The 20353-nt window shown below is 42.4% G+C and overlaps 1 protein-coding gene across 8 annotated transcripts in view; it reads right to left on the reverse strand.

Annotated features, from left to right (window-relative positions):
• The window catches only part of MCC (MCC regulator of WNT signaling pathway), a 338297-nt gene that overhangs the window by 53385 nt on the left and 264559 nt on the right, over positions 1-20353 (reverse strand). For 7 of the 8 annotated variants that reach the window (XM_060201289.1, XM_060201287.1, XM_060201291.1 and 4 more), the window contains 6 exons: positions 19273-19419; positions 18230-18319; positions 16554-16702; positions 10375-10515; positions 7307-7413; positions 4434-4617 (listed from right to left, as the gene is read on the reverse strand). In XM_060201289.1, coding sequence (XP_060057272.1) covers positions 4434-4617; positions 7307-7413; positions 10375-10515; positions 16554-16702; positions 18230-18319; positions 19273-19419 — 818 coding nt within the window. The remainder of the gene's footprint in view (positions 1-4433; positions 4618-7306; positions 7414-10374; positions 10516-16553; positions 16703-18229; positions 18320-19272; positions 19420-20353) is intronic. The other variant, XM_060201290.1, reaches the window with a different exon arrangement.

Below are 20353 nucleotides of genomic sequence, written 5' to 3' on the forward strand. Positions count from 1 at the left end.
AGACCATATGTTAGGCCACAAAGACAGCATCAGCCAATTCAAGAGCACTGAAATTATCCCAAGCATCTTCTCAGACCACAGTGGAATGAAACTAACACTTAACAATCAACAAAAGATTAGTAATAGTCCCAAAATGTGGAAGCTCAACAGTACACTTCTTAACAACTTCTGGGTCAAAGGGGAAATCAAGGAAGAAATCAAAATGTTTCAAGAGTTCAATGAAAATGAAGACACAAGCTATCAAAATATTTGGGACACAGCTAAAGCAGTCCTAAGAGGGAAGTTCATAGCTATACAAGCACACATTAGGAAACAAGAAAAGGCACAAATAAACAGCCTGATTGCACATCTTAAAGACCTAGAAGAAGAACAACAAAGGAACCCTAAAGCAACCAGAAGGACAGAAATCACTAAAGTTAGGGCAGAAATAAATAACATTGAGAATAGGAAAACCATACAAAAGATCAATGAAAGTAAATGTTGGTTCTTTGAAAGAGTAAACAAAATCGACAAACCTTTATCCACACTCACAAAACAAAAAAAGGGAGAAGACCCAAATAAATTGGATAGTAAATGAAAGAGGAGATATCACAACAGACACTGCAGAAATTCAACATATCATGCGAGGCTTCTATGAACAACTATATGCCACCAAGCTAGAGAACCTGGAAGAAATGAATGATTTCCTAGATACCTACCAACTTCCAAAACTAAGTAAAGAGGAAGTGGATAACATGAACAGGCCCATCACAGCTAATGAAATTGAAACAGTTATCAAAAATCTTCCCAAAAATAAAAGTCCTGGACCAGATGGTTTTACAAATGAATTCTACAAAACTTTCAAAGAAGAACTAATACCTCTACTTTTAAAAGTCTTCCAGAAGATTGAAGACACTGGAATACTCCCTGCCAGCTTCTATGAAGCCAACATCACCCTGATACCAAAAGCAGACAGGGACACAACCAAAAAAGAAAACTAGAGACCAATATCTCTGATGAACATAGATGCGAAAATATTGAACAAAATTCTAGCCAACCGGATACAGCAGTATATCAAAAAGATTGTTCATCATGACCAAGTGGGGTTTATCCCAGGCATGCAAGGTTGGTTTCATATACGTAAATCAATCAACAAGATCCACCACATCAACAAAAGCAAGACCAAAAACCACATGGTCATATCAATAGATGCAGAGAAAGCCTTTGACAAAATACAACATCCCTTTATGATCAAAACACTAAAAAAAATGGGAATAGATGGAAAATTCCTGAAGATAGTGGAGTCTATATATAGCAAACCTACAGCCAACATCATACTCAATGGTGAAAAACTGGAAGCATTTCCCCTCAGATCAGGTACTAGACAGGGCTGCCCACTATCACCATTACTATTCAACATAGTGTTGAAAGTTCTTGCCATAGCAATCAGGCAGGAGCAAGGAATAAAAGGGATACAGATTGAAAGAGAAGAAGTCAAACTCTCCTTATTTGCAGATGACATGATAGTATACATGGAAAAACCTAAGGAATCCAGCAAGAAGCTTTTGAAAATCATCAGGCAATACAGTAATGTGTCAGGCTATAAAATTAACATTCAAAAGTCAGTGGCATTCCTCTATGCAAACACTAAGTTAGAAGAAATTGAAATCCAGAAATCAGTTCCTTTTTCTATAGCAACAAAAACAATAAAATATCTAGGAGTAAACCTAACCAAAGAAGTGAAAGACTTGTATACTGAAAATTATGAGTCACTACTCAAAGAAATTGAAAAAGACACAAAGAAGTGGAAAGATATTCCATGTTCATGGCTTGGAAGAATTAACATCATCAAAATGAATATATTACCCAGAGCCATCTACAAATTTAATGCTATCCCCATCAAGATCCCAAGCACATTTTTTAGGAGAATAGAAAAAATGCTACAAATGTTTATCTGGAACCAGAAAAGACCTAGAATTGCCAAAACAATCTTGAGAAAAAAGAACAGAACCGGAGGCATCACACTGCCAGATCTCAAACTATATTATAGGGCCATTGTCATCAAAACTGCTTGGTACTGGAACATGAACAGACACACTGACCAGTGGAATAGAATTGAGAGCCCAGAAATGAGGCCCCACACCTATGGACATCTAATCTTTGACAAAGGGGCCCAGACTATTACATGGGAAAGCAGAGTCTCTTCAACAAATGGTGTTGGAAACAATGGGTTGAAACATGCAGAAGAATGAAACTGAATCACTGTATTTCACCAAATACAAAAGTAAATTCCAAGTGGATCAAGGACTTGGATGTTAGACCAGAAACTATCAGATACTTAGAGGAAAATATTGGCAGAACTTTTTTCCGCATAAATTCTAAAGACATTTTCAATGAAAGGAATCCAATTACAAGGAAGACTAAGGCAAGTATAAACCTATGGGACTACATCAAATTAAAAAGCTTCTTCACAGCAAAAGAAACCACTACCCAAATCAAGAGACCCCTCACAGAATGGGAGAAGATCTTTACATGCCATACATCAGATAAGAGTTTAATAACCAACATATATAAAGAGCTTGCCAGACTCAACAACAAGACAACAAATAACCCCATCCAAAAATGGGGGGAGGACTTGGACAGAATATTCACCACAGAAGAGATCCAAAAGGCCGAGAAACACATGAAAAAATGCTCCGAGTCTCTGATTGTCAGAGAAATGCAAATCAAGACAACAATGAGATACCACTTCACTCCTGTGAGAATGTCATACATCAGAAAAGGTAACAGCAGCAAATGCTGGAGAGGGTGTGGGGTCAAAGGAACCCTCCTGCACTGCTGGTGGGAATGTCAATTGGTCCAACCTCTGTGGAGAATAGTCTGGAGAACTCTCAGAAGGCTAGAAATGGACCTACCCTATGGTCCTGCAATTCCTCTCCTGGGGATATATCCTAAGGAACCCAACACATCCATCCAAAAAGATCTGTGTACACATATGTTCTTGGCAGCACAATTTGTAATAGCCAAAACCTGGAAGCAACCCAGGTGTCCAACAACAGATGAGTGGCTGAGCAAGTTGTGGTATATATACACAATGGAATACTACTCAGCTGTAAAAAATGGTGACTTCACCGTTTTCAGCTCATCTTGGATGGACCTTGAAAAAATCATGTTGAGTGAAATAAGTCAGAAACAGAAGGATGAATATGGGATGATCTCACTCTCAGGCCGAAGTTAAAAAACAAGATTAGAAAAGAAAACACAAGTCGAACCTGAAATGAAATTGGAGTATTGCACCAAAGTAAAAGACTCTGGGGTGGGTGGGTGGGTGGGTGGGGAGAATACAGGTCCATGAAAGATGATGAATGACATAGTGGGGGTTGTATTGTTAAATGGGAATCTGGGGAATGTTATGCATGTACAAACTATTGTATTTACTGTTGAATGTAAAACATTAATTCCCCAATAAAGAAAAAAAAAAGAAATATGAAAGTGGGAGTTGGGCAGTAGCACAGCGGGCTAAGCGCACATGGTGCAAAGTGCAAGGGCTGGTGTAAGGATCCTGGTTTGAGCCCCCGGCTCCCCACCTGCAGGGGAGTCAAAAAAAAAAAAAAAGAAATCAGAAGCTATGAATAAACAGATAAAACACAAGGGAGAAAGGTAACTTTGACTTCCTTCTCAACTACTTTTTTTTTTTTCCCCAGAGGTGGGACCTCATATTGGTGCAATTTCATCACTCAAGGATGCCTTTTCATTCAGATAGAAAGAAGGAAGGGAAGAGACAACACAGCACTGGTGGGACATGGTGCACATGTGCAAGGACCTGGGTCCAACCCCCCACTTCCACCTGCAGGGGCAAAGCTTCACAAGTGGTTCACCTGTACTTCACAAGTGGTTCACTTGTCTCCCTCTCTCTTTCTCTTTCTCTACTTCCCTCCCCCTCTCAATTTTTCTCTGTCCTATCAAAGGAATGAAAAGAAGAAAAGAGAAAAGAAGAGAAAGGAAAAAAGAGAAACATGACTGCTGGGTGCAGTGTTATGTAGTGTAGGCACTAGGCCCCAGATAACACCTTGGTGGAAATAAAACACACACACACCACACCACACCACACCACACCACACCACACCACACCACACCACACCACACCACACCACACCACACCACACCACACCACACCACACCACGCTGGAACTTCCCCTAGTGTCATAAAACTTTGCATGTGATTCTGAATTCAAACCCTACCTGGTGAGCTATTCCTCCTGCTTTCAAATATATTCTTGAGCAAACCAATCACTCAATTGTAGTGACCTTATTGGCAAGAAGAGAAGACCTTTTCTAGTTGCTCCATTCTGATTTTGAACTCTGCCCTTCCTTAGACCTCTTTATTTTGGGGCACTGGGTGGCTTCTCACTATGTCCTGTGAACAGACAATCTGCTTTTGGGCAGAGAGTTACCTAGTATGGCTGTTGGAGGAGAGGCTCTCCCAGGGCTGCACGCTGCAGCCGGCCACTGCAAAAGCCCCTGTGCAGCTGCCATCCAGCTTCATGAGCAGGGCCTTGGCGGCATTCTCTGCAGTCTTCCTGCAGTCGTGAGCTCGCTTGAGCATCTGAGTGATGTTTTCATCCCCTGACTGGTCTCCTGCATGGGAGAACATCAATGGATTAATCAACACAGGTCCAAGAAGGCAAACCTAGGAGTGTAGCAGAAGTGGGACAGTGGAGAGCAGCTAGTGGTGAGTGGTAACACACACAACCAATTTAAAGGTCATCTGCTCAACACATCTAATGCTTAGGTTAGAGCCTCCTGTAAGCAGAAGAGGAAAACTAGTGGTGAGGACGAGTGATTCAGCTTGGCTCTGTATTTTCTGTACCGGAGCCAATTGCTGAGGCCCAAGGAACTCTACAAACTTCCCAGGGAACAGTATGAAGGTCACTATTTAAAGCATCTAGACTGTGCATAATGAAAGCCCGTGACATTACCGTGAAACAAGGAAAAACCCACCACTATCAATACTGTGGCTAAATGCGACAAACTAGTACTTGCTCTGCTTTAACACTCATTAGGGCAGAATGACAGCTCAACTGATGTTGTCAGCAGAGTGGGGAGTTGGGGGAGAAACAGGGGTACCCATCATGCAAACGGAGGTCCCCAGGACTGCCCACTGGCCACTTCTCTGGTAATTCCCCTACTACTCTTCCTTCCACAATGAAAATATTTTGTACAAATTTCATTAAGTGACTTTGGATTGTGTCCTGAAGGAGACTTGATATTACTGATGGGCTCATTTTATAAATACATCAAGAGCTAACCAGGATTAGGTTAATAGAAAACATTCTGCTATTGATTTTAAATGCTTTAAATGCAGATTTATCTAAGGCCTTTCAGCTCCTCTCAAATAACTATGCTGAGTCTAATAAAAGATACCTTTTGAGGACAACACAGCTTTAGAACATTCCTCTGATACAAACTGGAAATAAGATGATTGATTTGTTTTAACTTTAATTGATCATTTTCCTTAATACATACACAGTTTTTTTTTTTTTTTTTTTAAAAAGACTGGCAGCAGGCCCAGATCATTTTAAGATCTGCTTAGTATGAGGAATAAAGTTTTATGGTTCAGCTAAAGGATACTGAAAAATGAGGTTTCTAATGGAATTGCTGGCAGAGTTTCTAAGTCTGGGTTGGGATAGTAATACTATTTTAAAAAAAGCCAAAAAAGCAACAAAGAGCAGGGTAGAGGGCAGCCACCCTACAAACACAGGCAGGCCTGCTGCCTGCCAGAGAATTATTTGGAGGTGAAGCAGGAAACTGACACTCAAGAGACTGCCTATCCTTCAGTTTTGCTTCAAGTTGCTCCACATGTCAAAATGGCAGGGGGAAAATTATGTGTGTTCAGTGCAAAAGTCAACATCAGGCAAGAGGGAATCTGGCTGAAAGGATGGGGAGGGGTCTGGGGTGGAGGGCCTCCCAGAGGAGGATGCCCTGTTAGTGACTGTTTCTCTAAGGTGCATCCTACAAGGACCACCTCTGTGGAGGTTCACAGCCCTTGGAAAGTCAATGACAGAAGGCCTAGGCCCAGCCTACCGGCCCAGGGGCCCATCCACACTACATATATTTGGCTCTGGAATGATCTTGTTACTTCTATTTCCCTGCTATTGTTTCTGCAAAGAAGCCATCATAAAATAGAGGCTAAGATAGTGACTGAGCTTTGATTCTAAGAGAGAAAAACCTCTTTCCTGGGGGCCGGGTGGAGGTGCATTGGATTAAGCACACATGAAGTGCAAGGGTCCTGGTGTGAGCCCCTGGCTCCCCACTTAACAGGGGGGCAGGGGCCACTTCACAAGTGATGAAGCATGTCAGCAGATGTCTTTCTCTCCTTCTCTATCTCCTCCTCCCCTCCCATTTCTCTCTGTCCAATCCAATGGGGGAAAATGGCTGCCAGGAGCAGCAGATTCACAGTGTAGGCACCAAGCCCCAGCAATAACCTTGTAGGAAAAAACCAAAACCAAACAAAACAAAAAACCCTCTTTCCTCTTAAGTGCTCCATCTACTATAGAACTATGACTCTAAGGGAAGCTTTAGCAAATGTTGCCCAATAGGTTACCAAAATCTGTATCTTTTGAAATCTATGATTCTTCCCAGTTACTCAAAATTGAGGGACAGATGTGGGGGTGATGCAGAACTAGAGGTATAAACCAGATCACCAGGACATAAGACCTCTTGTGTCCCTACAATGATATTCCCTCCACTGCAGGGGTGCAGCTTATGGGTCACATTCTGTGACACAGACAAGAACAGGGGGTTGATCTGTGCCCTCCCACCCAGAGAAGAGGCAGCAGGATCCTGTGCTTCCAAATGAGCCAAAGGGACAAACCTGGAGTGTGTGTGTGTGTGTGTGTGTGTGTGTGTGTGTATGTGTGTCTATGTGGGAACACAACCATAAAGGCAGCAAAATTGGCAAAGGTCACATGAGCAACTAGAAGATCAACCCCCCTCCTTAAGCCCCCAAAATGGTAAAGAGAGGCTGCGAAAGTCAGTCTCATCACAAACGTGGGCCTCTTGCTCCATCTGTCCTACTATCGCCTGAGAGAATATGTTTCCTAAGAGGGCTTGTTTGTTTTAACTTGTCTGCAATTCTGTTTCCACTCCAGTTCCTGCTGCATTCAACATAAACAATTTACTCACCCAGTCATGAGGAAGAAAGAAAAATACACTTGACAAGGGAATCTCATGTTGGAGGTACTCAAGTGCTTGCAGCTGAGACAGGGATGGAAAGGGAGAATTGGGGGCGTAAAGGGAGAGAGCTGGAGGGTTGGGTCATACTTACCAGGGCAGGAGCCCATGCCACCAGCTGCCTGGAACTGCCCCAGGATAAGGCTCTGTTCACTGTCAGCCAGAGCCAGCAGGAGTTCATAGGCTTCTATGCACTGCTCACTGAAAGAGAAGCACACAGGAGCTTCAGGAGTGCTGAGCAGCTGTGTCTCCCTGGGGGAGGGGAAGTTGGGGGGGCAGCTCCTACCAGCCTCTCAGCCTCACTGTCTCCATAAATGAGGAGCCACCTAAAACATTCCTCTGGACAAAGTCAAGGGCTGGCTTGGCCTGTCATTTTAAACTCTTAAACTAGTATCTAGAAAAATAGAGGAGAAGCAAGACTGGTAGGAGAGGAAAATTGTTACCCCTTTAATGATCAGTGAGAAAGGAAGGTCACATGCTCCTGGCAGCCAGCCTCCAAGATCCCTTTCCCCAACCTGCACCCCACCCAAGCCTGTATTTGCACTGTCAGTTGCCCCCTTCCAGACTAGGGCTGGCCAGTGTGAGTAAGAGGCAGGTGGCAGAAGTGAGGGGTATGAATGTATCAAGACTGAGTTATTAGAAACCACTGTAGCTTCCATCTAAGTCTCTCTCTGCACTTTCTCTAATAGGTCTCTCTCTCTGGCCAGCTGCTATGTCTTGAAATCTCATATTTTTCTATGGTGATGGGAAGGCTTTTATTATATATTTGTTTGTGGTGGAACCAGGGTCTCATCAGGCCACCTCTTTTTTTTCTCATTCAGAGAGAACTGGAGACATCATAGCACCAAAGCTTCCTCCATTGCCATAGCATCTTTCATGTGGTGCCAGGGCCAGAACCTAGGTTGCATACATAGTAATGCAAGTACCCTACACAGTAAGCTATCTCTCCAGTCCAAGGGAGCCTTTTAAGAAAGACTAGCCAGACCCAGGTAAAGTTTCAGATATTACAGCCTCAGCTGACAGTTTGACCAGAACCTCATAAGTGATGTGGAACAAGAAGCATCCAGCTAAACCACTCCTAGTTTAATAACCTTTGAAACTGACATAATAACCAGGGATAAAATAATAGAAGAGTAACATAATACCCTAGAAAGAAGACTGATCTGCACTGTACAATTCTGCAGCCATTAGCCATATGTGGTGATATAAATATATATATATTCAGTTCTTCCACTGTAGTGACCACATTTCTCAGGTTTAATAGCTTCAACAGGCTGGTGGTTATGATACTGGACAATACAAACAGGAGACAGCTTCTTCATTCCAGAAAATTCTAGATGCTTGTCAACATTATCTCATGAAACACTAACTCTCTGAGAATAGTTTGGGTTTCAATATGTAACAGGAAGAAGAAATTCTCTTTTATTTTTACACTGGGCATACTGAGCAGAAATGCTAATAGGGACATCTTTTCCATTGTGACTATGACCCACATGAGCCTGGGCCTGCACAAAAGGTGAATGTGAGTATACTGCTGAGGGTCTCAGATGGGATGTCTACAATAATGAAATTTCCTCTAAGCAATAGCTGATGAACTTATAGGTTGAGTAGGAGAGCTGCTTCTATACTTAGCATTTAGCTAAAAGACCCTCCCCCGCCCCCCCCCTCCGCCCAGTTGCCTTTCATCTTTCAGTTTTTCTTTGTAAAGTGATAGGGAAAGGGCTCATGCAATAGGTCTGGGTGCTGGCAGCCCCTCCTGCCAGAGGCAGCTCATCCTTTATATTAAAGACTTGGATAAGTATTGCTTAATCCCTGGGATGACAGGCCAAAGGACACAAAGCAGTTTGTTCCACATCATCAGGTGTGGGTTATCTACCTTCTCTGTGCATCTGTAAACTACTATTATTGCTCTCTAGTTTGGCCTTGCATTCAAAAAAAATTTTTGGGAGGAGTTGGGAGGTAGCGAAGTGGGTTAAGTGCAGGTGGCACAGAGAGCAAGGACCTGCAGAAGGAGCCCGATTCGAGCCCCAGGCTCCCCACCTTCCGGGGAGTCACTTCACAGGCGGTGAAGCAGGTCTGCGGGTATCTCTCTTTCTCTCTCCCTCTCTGTCTTCCCCTCCTCTCTCCATTTCTCTCTGTCCTACCTAACAATGACAACATCAATAACAACAACAATAATAACTACAACAATGAAAAACAAGGGCAACAAAAGAGAAAATAAAGAAATAAAAAAAAAGACTGATTAAAAAAAGTTTTTGAAGGAAAAATGTTTATTAAAACAATATTGAACTTCTCAAAAGATGATATGTCCACTACCCTGAGATTTTGGCAAATATGTCTGAGTAGTGACCCTAATCAAGTAAATCTCTGAGAACAATGATAAAACATTGCTTTATAGTGTTGAAAAAGCAGTAATTTAAAAATAAAGTCCAAAGCCTATGAAAAAGTGCTACATTCATTTAACACTTGTTCATCAATGAATGAGTCATATTCATTTAAGCCAGCTTGTTTTTATGGAGCGAGATTGGCAGCTCGCCTGATGAGCCATGGAAATATTCATATCCTGTGACCTATAATTCCCTGCTTCAGGGAGTTTATTGCAAAGAAAATGTTCAAAAGGATGAAGATTTTTATCTGTGTAAATTATTCACCACAGAATTATTTTCAATATAGAAAGCCTACAAAAATCCAAATGACTTTTAGAGAAATGATTAAATAAAATAACTATAAACTACGCACAGGGATACAACCATTCAAAACAAATGGAGACTATCAAGCAACATCACACAGAACAGATTCCATTAGAGTTACAACCAGGTAGTGTCAATAAAGATTGCAATGAACAACATGTGAGGAACACAAAAACCGGTAATAAATAGTCGACCACACTGCCAGACATATATGCATTCATTATATTATTAATTTTCTCAATTATTTTCTCAATTCTATTTATTCTTATTTTCTCAATTGCTGCAGAGTGCTAAATGATTTTTTGAAATGTATCACGCTAGTATTTGCTGATCCAAGTCCATCCATTATGTCTTCTAAAAGCTTGTTTTCTACTTCTATTCAGAAAATTACTATGGCTGCATCTTTCAATTAAGGTGGCTCTCCTGAGCTCTATATACCTCTTGACCGCCCCCCTCCCCCCAATTTTCCCACCTGTATTGCAAGGCCAGCCTCAGTGCAGTGGCATTGGATTCATATTTTCCTACAAGCATGCTCATCCTCTCAGCATTGCTTTTGCATTCTTCCAGGGTTATGGTCAGGAGGTCATTTTGGGATTTGAGGTGTTCAATACGGCTATAAGAAAAGAAAAAGCACCTTCACAATTTCATACTGGGATTACCGTTTATTTGCTAATGTTTCAGTCATCTAAGCTAGGCTCTGAAATACATGTGAGGATGTTTGTCAGTTTCATTAGATAACACAAAATAATAAAGAAGCAACTCTAGGTAAATGACAAACTAAATGCTATGGGAAACAAGTATCTCTGGTGATTTGTCACTTGACTACCAGTAAACTCTGTCGGATATTATACTGGACTCCAGAGAAAAGAAGAAAATCTGTGACCTAAGGATTCATGAGAATCATGAGAAGCACACTCCAGTAGACCACCCTCCAAAGGGACAATGAAAAAGAGCAACATAGAAATAGGCACTACCCTTGCTCAATAATCCTTTCAAGACTTCTTTGAGTATTAATATGTTATTATTGTTGTTGCTGCTGTTGGCACCTGTATGCAGGATTCTACCACATCATGCCTAATTTTCTTATTTTGTAAAATAGAGATAGAGCCAAAGAGGGAGAAGAAGAGGATGGCAGAAGGGGTAGGCAGAGGGAGAGAGGTCACAGCAGCAGAGGGAGAGAGGTCACAGCACTGTTCCATCTGCGAAGCTTTCCCAGTGCCCTATGCTTCCAGGTGGTTCTAGGGCTCAAATCTGGAACTCTGGGCACATTAATTTATGTACTCTACCAGATGAGCTCTCACAGCCCCTGAATTGAGTTTTATTATATCCATTTCTTTTATTTATTTATTTTTTTGGCCTCCAGGGTTATTGCTGGGGCTTGGTTCCTGTATCACAAATCCACTGCTCCTGGAGGCCATTTTTTCCCCTTTTGTTGCCCTGGTTGTTTTATCATTGTTGTATCATTATTATCACTTTTATTGATGTCATCATTGTTGGATAGGACAGAGAGAAATGGAGACAGGAGGGGAAGACAAAGAGGAGGAGAGAAAGATAGACACCTGCAGACCTGTTTCACTGCCTATGAAGCGATTCCCCTGCAGGTGGGGAGCTGGGAGCTCAAACCAGGACCCTTACGCCAGTCCTTGCATTTTGTGCCACTGTGCTACCGCCTGACCCCCTATTATACCCATTTCTAAGAGGAAGAAATGGAGGCACAGAAAGGCTAAGTACCTTCCCCTGAAATCTGAACCAGGCTGTTTGAACCCAGTCTGACCCGGTGCTCTGAAGCATTCACTGTAGACCAGAAGCAAAAGATGAATAAATGAGTAAGAAACAGTTTCTCTGGGCCTCTGAATGGGAAGTAAGCTATAGACTGTGTCCAGAGCTCCTTCCAGGAGAGACTGTCCTACAACTTTGGGTAGGATAAGCAGTGGGAACTTCAGGTTTTATAGGGATCAGAACAATAAATTCAGAATAAATGAGCAAATCCTAGCAAAGTCAAAAATACAAGTTTTTGATTCTGTTGTCTTCTTCCTAGGAAAATTACAGTCTGGATGTGTTGATTCCTTTTCCCTAGAAAATACCTATTTGTGGTACTCTATCACGTCTGAAAAAACCTGTGGCTACACACACACACACACACACACACACCCCAACTGAACTGTGAAGAGCTTGGAAGACATTAGCCTGGTGGATACAGGAGTACATATCTTAGAGCAGAATACAAAGATGACATGAACCAAAGTGGAGGTATCTGGTGAACCTATAAATAAGAGCCTCTGAGACTTTGGCAACTCCGAGGCTATCTTTTAATAATGATCAAATTATCTCCAGTTATAGCTCATTGATGTTTTCCACTCTGGTTCTTTTGTGGCCTTTAAGCTGACCCAAGTGAGGGCATGGCAGGCCCTTCCATGTAAAATCTGAGATTTCTTGAGTCTTCCAAAAAGGATCTGTGATCAACTGCTGACAATACAGGAATGAGAAATCTGTATATCACCACTGTGAAGGTGCTCAAGGAATAAGTAAATAGACTTCCTGCTACTGGTGTGGATGATGGCTGCAGTCAAAAAGAAAAGGTGAGAGAGTGCAGAAAGAAGGCATGACCAGTAGTGGTGATCCAACAAGGAAAGTTATGCCAGAGAGAAGATAGGTATTTATTTTGAAGGTAATATGGAAGTCATAGCAAGCAATAAGGGTGAGATGATAGGTTCTTTTTTGTTAGGACCACTTACAAAGCAATGTGCAGACTTATGATCCAGGATGGTATCCACTGCTGGGGGCACTGGATAACTCTTCAGTGTATTTAAAGAAAACCTATTTGTTGGGGGGGGGGGGCAGTGAATTAGCTTACTTGGATAGTGTGCTGCTTTGCTACGCACATGACTCCTGTTTGAGCCTGGCCCCCATTGTATCGAAGGAAGCTTTAGTGCTGTGATGTCTTTTACTATCCTTGTTTTGTTTCTATCAATAAATAATAAGTAAATTAAAAATTTTAAAAATGTTGGTTATCTGAGATTCCTATAGCACCTTACTGATGTCTTTATTTTATTTTTAAAGATTTTATTTGTTTGGCAGGGGCAGAGTTCCCTGGCTTACGCGATGATGGAATATAAAGGACTGAATTTAGGATTTCATGTACACAAGCTCAGTGTCAGCCTGCTGCACCACCTCCTGGGCTACTTCATTGTAATTGTAAAAAAGGGGAGATAAAAATTATTTGCTTCCAACATGGATGCTATAGATGCCATAGATGGTAGAGTGATGCTGAGGGGTTCTCTCTCTCTCTCTCTTTTGTATTCTTTCTCTCAAAGAAATAAAGAACGAAAAATTGGACCAAGGAGGTAGCACAGTGGTATAATGAATGCCTGAAGCCCTGGGTTCATCCATCAGTATTGCATTTAAAAATTAAAAATAAATATTTCCTCAAGAATTTGCTCATATGTGTAATATGTCACTAAAACAAATCAACTTTATCTCTCTCTCTCTTAAATTATCTTTATTTATTTATTGGGAAGAGACAACCAGAAATCTAGAGGGAAGGGGGTGATTGAGAGAGAGAGACAGAGAGGCACCTGCAGCACTACTTTACCACTCTCAAAGCTTTCCCTCTGAAGGTGGGAACTGGAGGCTCGAACCCAGGTCCATATGCATTATAACATGTATGCTTAACCAGGTGTGCCACCAACCTGGCCCCTCTCTCTTTTTATTCCTTTCTTTCTCACATGGGCAGAGAAAACAGAGAGAGAGAGAGAGTTGCAAGCAAGTGACCACAGCACTGAAGCTTCATTCAGTGGGATAGGGGCCAGGCTCAAACCTGGATCATGCACGATCATGCAGATGAGAAAAGAGCACATTATCCAAGTGAGCTATTTCACCATCCCTGGCAGATTATTTCCAAGAACTCCCATATTTTAGCTATAGCTATGATCCTAGTGAGAACAAGGGAAGTGAGGTCAAAGGACAGGAATTGGAATTTTGGGCAGACTATTTAGTAACTCTGGACTTAAGGCAGGTTGCTCTTGACATTAAAGACTTCATTTTCTCATCTATAAAGTAGGATGTTCTGGAGCTAGGAGACAGCTTACTGTTTCACTTTACCATTCATAAAGACCCAGGCTGGAGCCCCTGGCACCACTTGGGAGTACCATTCATGGTACTAGCTTTCATGGAAAGCTTCTTGAATGGTGGAGCAGTGCTGTGCTGTCTTTCCTTCTCCCTTATGAGCATCTAAAAATAGTCCTCTGGGAGTAGCGGAATGACACATGCATGAGGCCCTGGTGGACAAAAAAAAAAAAAAAAAAAAGGAAAAAGAAAAAAGAATGTTTTGCCATCACAAGCTGAGGATGAAGTAGCTGTCTAGGAGAGCCCTTCAGAGGGTATTAAATGCCATAATGATGTGTCTTATAAGCTCCAAGTATTTTTACCTTTTTGGTCTTTCCTAGGTGTATATGACTGAAAAAAAAGGAACTTCCCCCAAATTCAACCACAAGACAGACTTGCTAAATTGCAGGATCTGCAGTGAGGAGATCCTTACTAACCAGAGGTTCCCTGAGGCATCTGACTTTATTAAGTTGCAAAAGGCAGGTCTGATTTAATCCATAAGTACCCAGTCTTGCTTCCCTGCTACCGGGCAGTCCTCACAAACATCACTCAGAAGTGCCTTGGATTTAACAAAGTCGCCATTTAATTTCCAGATGTAAAATGACCTAGATTGCTACATCTCGGTAGTTCCCAAGTGCTATATTAAACAGCATCAATGGGGGAGGACTAACAACTCATTCAATTTATTTAGGTGTGCCAGACACAAGGGGAATGGCACTGACCTGTCGTGGATGGGAAATAGTATTCATATTTTCTCCTGGTTGGCTCATAAGCCTTTGAAATTCTTGCTATACTCTTCCAGTAAAGATTGGTAAGTTAGTGCATTCATGTCACACTTGGATGCCACTCAATAGTCCATTTTGCCACTGCAGGACCAATTCTGAGTCAGAGTGGTTAGCATGATTTGGCCCTTGTCTTTCTCCTTTTAGCAACCCTCTCACTGCTGGGATGACACATAAGTCAGTCTTTGAGGAGGACTGAAAACTCAAACTACCTCTGTTGTGAGACTTAAAAAAACCCTATAAAATTGGTAAATGGTTAGACTGTTCTAAGTAGGACATGCCCCCTGCCTAGAAGAACATTCTAGTAGGAAAAGCTGTAGGGACTGAGGGTTCTGAATATTTGCAAGGACTATAAATAAAATCAAGAAGCTGGGGGGGGGGCTGGGCGGTAGCGCAGAAAGTTAAGCACACATGGTGCAAAGCATAAGGACCGGCATAAGGATCTCGGTTCAAGGCCCTAGCTCCCTACCTGCAGGAGGGTCACTTCGCAAAACAGTGAAACAGGTTTGGAGGTGTCTATCTTACTCTCCTCCTCTCTGTCTTCCCCTCCTCTCTCAATTTCTCTCTGTCCTATCCAACAGCAACAACTATAACAATAATAACAATAATAACCACAACAAGGGAAACAAAAATGGGAAAAATAGCCTCCAGGAGCAGTGGATTTGTAGTGTTGGCACTGAGACCCAGCAATAAGCCTGGAGGCAAAAAAAAAAAAAAAAAAGACAAGAAGACGTTAGGGAGAGCAGGACCAACACAATCCCATCAGATTGCTGGTTCCTGGACATTCCAGAAGCCCCTGAGATGCTGACTCAACATTTCAGAACTCTGTGGTTCTCAGCAGCACAGGGCTGAATATGGTATTCAGCTTGTCATTCTGGCCTATTTTTAATTCTTTGTGGGTGTGGGCCATTCCTGGGTCTTGGATTATAATTGTAATTTGTAAGAGCTTGCAAATAAAAAGAATGGCTTCCCTGGTCCATATACCAAGGATTGAGTAAGGTGTCAGGAGGCCAACAAAGCAAGTATGTGTGCTCTCTTTAAGCACAAATTCTGTATGTTCAAGTGCTTGGGTCACATCCCTACAAAGCCAATCCTGATAGCTGTGGGTAACTTCTAATGATCAAGATGTTGGAGGTTCCACTTACCATGTGGGCAGTATCATGCCACAATGTAGTTATGTGTCAATTAGCAACATTTTGGTCAAAAGCAGACCACGCAGACAATGGTGATCCTAGAAGGCTAAATCTATAGTGTAGATGTATTAATAGGCTAGGCCATCTAGGTTTGTGTAATGACACTCTACGATCTTCATTCAGTGATAACATCACCTAAGAGCTCATTACCTAGAACATTTCTCCCATTTTTTTTTCCCTCCAGGGTTATTGCTGAGACTTAGTGCCTACACTATGAATATACTGCTCCTGGAGGCCATTTTTTCCATTTTGTTGCACTTGTTGTAATTGCTATTGTTGGGTAGGACAGGGAGAAATTGAGAGAGGAGGGGAAGACAGAGGAAGAGAAAGACACCTGCATTCCTGCTTCACCTCAGGTGGAGAACTGGGGGTTGGAACTGGGATCCTTACACTGGTCCTTGCGCTTTGCTCCATGTGTGCTTAACCCACTGCACTACCACCCCCCCTGCCCCCCCCCCCCCCATTTAAGAAACGGAACAACTCTAACATAAACCAACTTGCATTGATCTTTGGAAAGGAAGGGAAAGGGTAAACACCCCAACTCAAATCAGACATACCAAATTTCTCCTTACCTATTCAAACGCTCTGTCTCCACCTCAAACTCTCTGATTTTGCTTTCTGAGATGGCAGATCCATGTGAGTAGAGTGTCTGGAAGATCTCTTGGATGTTGGAGCAGTCCTGAAGAGAGTGGGCCAGGTGTTCTGCCACACTGCTGGATACCTGTACAGGTAAGTATTAGTTCCTCTTTGGAAAGTGGCCCTGAAGGTTTGTCAGTCCCCACCCCAGGCATGCTTTGCAGGCAAAGCAATTTTTTAATTGGGAGGAGGGGATTAATGGTTTACAGTTGACAGTAAATATAGTAGTTTGTACATGTGTAATATTTGTCAGTTTTCCACATAACAATCTAACCTCTTCTAGGTCCTTCTCTGCCATCATGTTCCTGAGCACCCCCCCCTTCCCAAAGTCTTTTACATTGGTGCAATTTTCTTTTTCTTTAACAGATCACTGCTCAGTTCTGACTAATGCTGGTATGGGGGATTGAACCTGGGAACTCAGATCCTCAGGTATGACAGTCTGTTTACATAACCATTATGCTATCTCCCCTGCCCCAGGCAGAGCAATGTAAAGCTGATATTTTCTAAGAACCATACACCAGGAGATGGTTACTCTGATGTTTCTCATTTACATCATTGATTCTAGCATAAAACTCTAAATACTTTGAAAGTATTATTTCAATTAGCATCAAAATACAATGGCACCCTTCAAGCTCAGTCATAGGGGATCATGCCTTTTTAGAGTCCTTAAAGTTTCAGATATTAAACAGTCTAGAGACTCTCTTATACCTTTCTGAACCTCCTGTCATTCCAGGCTCTTGTCTCTGGTTGCTGTTGTCACGGAAAGTGGCCTATTTATTTTCTCAATTTGACTTTGGCATGGAATCCTAATGCATGTAATTTTTGCTCAGAGCAAAATTCTATATTAAGACCCTAGAAATGTTATTTAGACTTCTAGAAATTGAGAGGGTAGGGGGAGGTAGAGAGGGAGAGAGACAGAGAGACACCTGCAACACTGCTTCACCACTTGCAAAGTTTTCCCCCTGCAGGTGAAGAACAGGGGCTTGAACCTGGGTCCTCGTGTGCTGTAACATGTGTGCTCAACCAGGTGTGCCAACACCCTACCCCCAAAGGTAAAATTATTTTAGAGCTCAATGACTCAGTCTCTAGGGTAGCAGGGTGACCTAAAGTAAATATTTCAAGACTTTCATCTACATCACCAGTAACAGACCTAAAGTATTTTATTGATTTATTGGATAGAGATAGCCAGAAATTGAAAGGGGAGGGGGGAGAGAGAGAGAGAGAGAGAGAGAGAGAGAGAGAGAGAGACCTGCAACACTACTTCACTACTTGCAAAGCTTCCCCATGGGCTTGAACCTGGGTCCCTGTGCATTATAGAATGTGCACTCAACTGGAGTACCACCTCCCAGCCCCCCTAAAACCTTTCTTTCTGTATGGTTTCAACTAGAGGGAACAACAACAACAAAATCAACTCCCTTAAGGCTGACGGAGGGGTAATTTGCCATGTGTAACCCACCATGATTTAATTTGATCTTATGGAAGATCAACTTTGATTTATTATTATGATTAACTGGTTTACTGCAGGTGAACTTAGGAAGTTCTATCATCTACAAGCCATTGTCTGTGTAGCTCAGTTAAGCACTTTCTGGCTGTGCTTCTCAGAAACACTCACCCCTATGCTGGTGATTTCTGAGCCTAGGATGGGTCGATCAGATGATGAAGATACGGACCTGGTCTTTGACAGCTTCACTCTCTCGGCAATCTTAAAAAAATATTATCCAAAAATGACATGTTACTCCCCCAGATGAACTGGTATCCCCTAGATAAATTGTTAAATCTCTGCTTAAACAAGGCAACTGTTATTTAACCATGGTAACTAAACTGATGGATCAATTTCCTAGAGACAGCTCACTTGTTAAGTTTTTATACCACTGACTTAATCCAGGGTTTTTCAACCTCAGTACTAATGACATTTTGGACTGGATAATTCTCTGTTGAGGGGAAGGGTGGGGGACTGTTCTGTGCATAGTAAAACATTTAGTAACTGCCTGGCTCCTAGCCACAAGATGACAGTAGTTCTTAAGTTGTGACCATGAAAAATGTCTCCAGACATTGTAGAATAGCTGGTAGGGAACAAATTAAAATTCAGTTGAGAAATGCTGATTTGACCTAACTTACAAAACTTGATAGGTGAGAATTAACCTTCTTGTGGGCTGCTATGGAAGAAAACCACTGGAACATTCTCTCTGGGATGGACTCAACATATGAGCTGGAATTTCCCACAACCTGCCCATTACTATCTCTTTTTTCTGTTGGTAGGGCCGCAGAGTGTGTGTGTGTGTGTGTGTGTGTGTCTACGCCCTGTGCTGAACCTCAGTTCTTGAGAGCAATTCCCCATCCACATCAAAGAACTGAAAAGCCTGACAAAATATCCATAAAGACTTGTCAGCTGTGACATCTGACATCCTCCAAGCTGCTGATTAATGAGAGCTGGCATGCAGGTTGCTGCCTAGAGAGACTTAAAGCTATCAGTAGGTTATCTCTCCCTGCAGCCTTTGCGGGATGCCTATGAGAGACCCAAAGAGGCTCCTCTGGCCCAGCTAAGCTAATTTTGTGTCTGTACAGTGGGTCTGCTTGGTGAAGGCTGGTGTTTCTAGATAATAGGTGTCTGTCCGCCCCCTCTCCCCAGCCCCCATCACACCTCCAGGAGCTCACCTTGGCGATTGGAATGTCATTGCTGCTACTGCTTGTGCTTAGCTCTCCTGTGCTGGGGTTAACAGGGCGGTTGGTGGAAGTGATGCGGCCAGGGCTGGAGGGCCCTGTGGCTTGTACACTCTGCAATCGGGTTTGAAGCTCTCGAACCTGAAATAACAACACCTTTACATTACATTGGTGGTGATTTCCCTGGCCCAAAGTGCAAAAAGTCAGGTGCATCAATGGCTAGATTTCTGTTTACAGTTTGAAATGGCCATTCAAAATTTAAAATCATTCAGAATTTAAGTTGGCTGAGTTCACAGAAGAGTCACTACATTGTCCACTAGACCTTTCCCTGTCCATTTTCCTGTTTTTCATAAAAGGTGGGTAAGTTATCTAAGGCACTGGAAACTGTCAGTAGAGGTGGAATACACATCTTTAAGAAAGATTTATCCACTTAGTCTCACTTGCTTGAAATTGGCTGCCCATCAGGAAACTTGACTGAAATTTCCAGCACAAGAACTGGGACATGGAGAACAAGAGCAAAATTATTTTACCACATGAGTATGTACATACTTAGCGTGCCTATGCAGAGTACTGTGGGAAACAGGACAGCAAATGATCTAGCTACCTAAAGTCATCAGGCGGGTTAAGAAGAGAAAGGCACTTGCACAGATCTTGCCAGGTAAAGGTTATGCAGAAAGGTAAGGGGATGACTTGGGGGTGGTCTGGGTGAACCAAGGTGGGAAGAACAGCTTGTACAAGAGCGTAAGTATCACAATCACACCTTTTTTTTTTTTTTTTGCCATCAGGGTTATCACTGAGCCTTGGTACCTGCAAAATGCCAACATTTCTTGTCACCTTTTTTTCAGGTGAGAGACAGAGAGGTAGAGAGAGAGGGTGGGGAAGGAGAGGGGAGAAAGAGAGAGAGAGGGAGAGGGAGAAGGAGAGGGAGAGAGAGAGAGGGAGAGGGAGAGAGAGAGAGGGAGAGGGAGAGGGAGAGGGAGAGAGAGAGAGAGAGAGAGAGGATACATCTAGGTATAACACTATTCCATCATTTGTGAAACATCCCCCCTGCAGATGGAGATTGGGGACATAAACC

Source organism: Erinaceus europaeus, chromosome 11, assembly GCF_950295315.1.
Source record: "Erinaceus europaeus chromosome 11, mEriEur2.1, whole genome shotgun sequence".
Taxonomy (NCBI): domain Eukaryota; kingdom Metazoa; phylum Chordata; class Mammalia; order Eulipotyphla; family Erinaceidae; genus Erinaceus; species Erinaceus europaeus.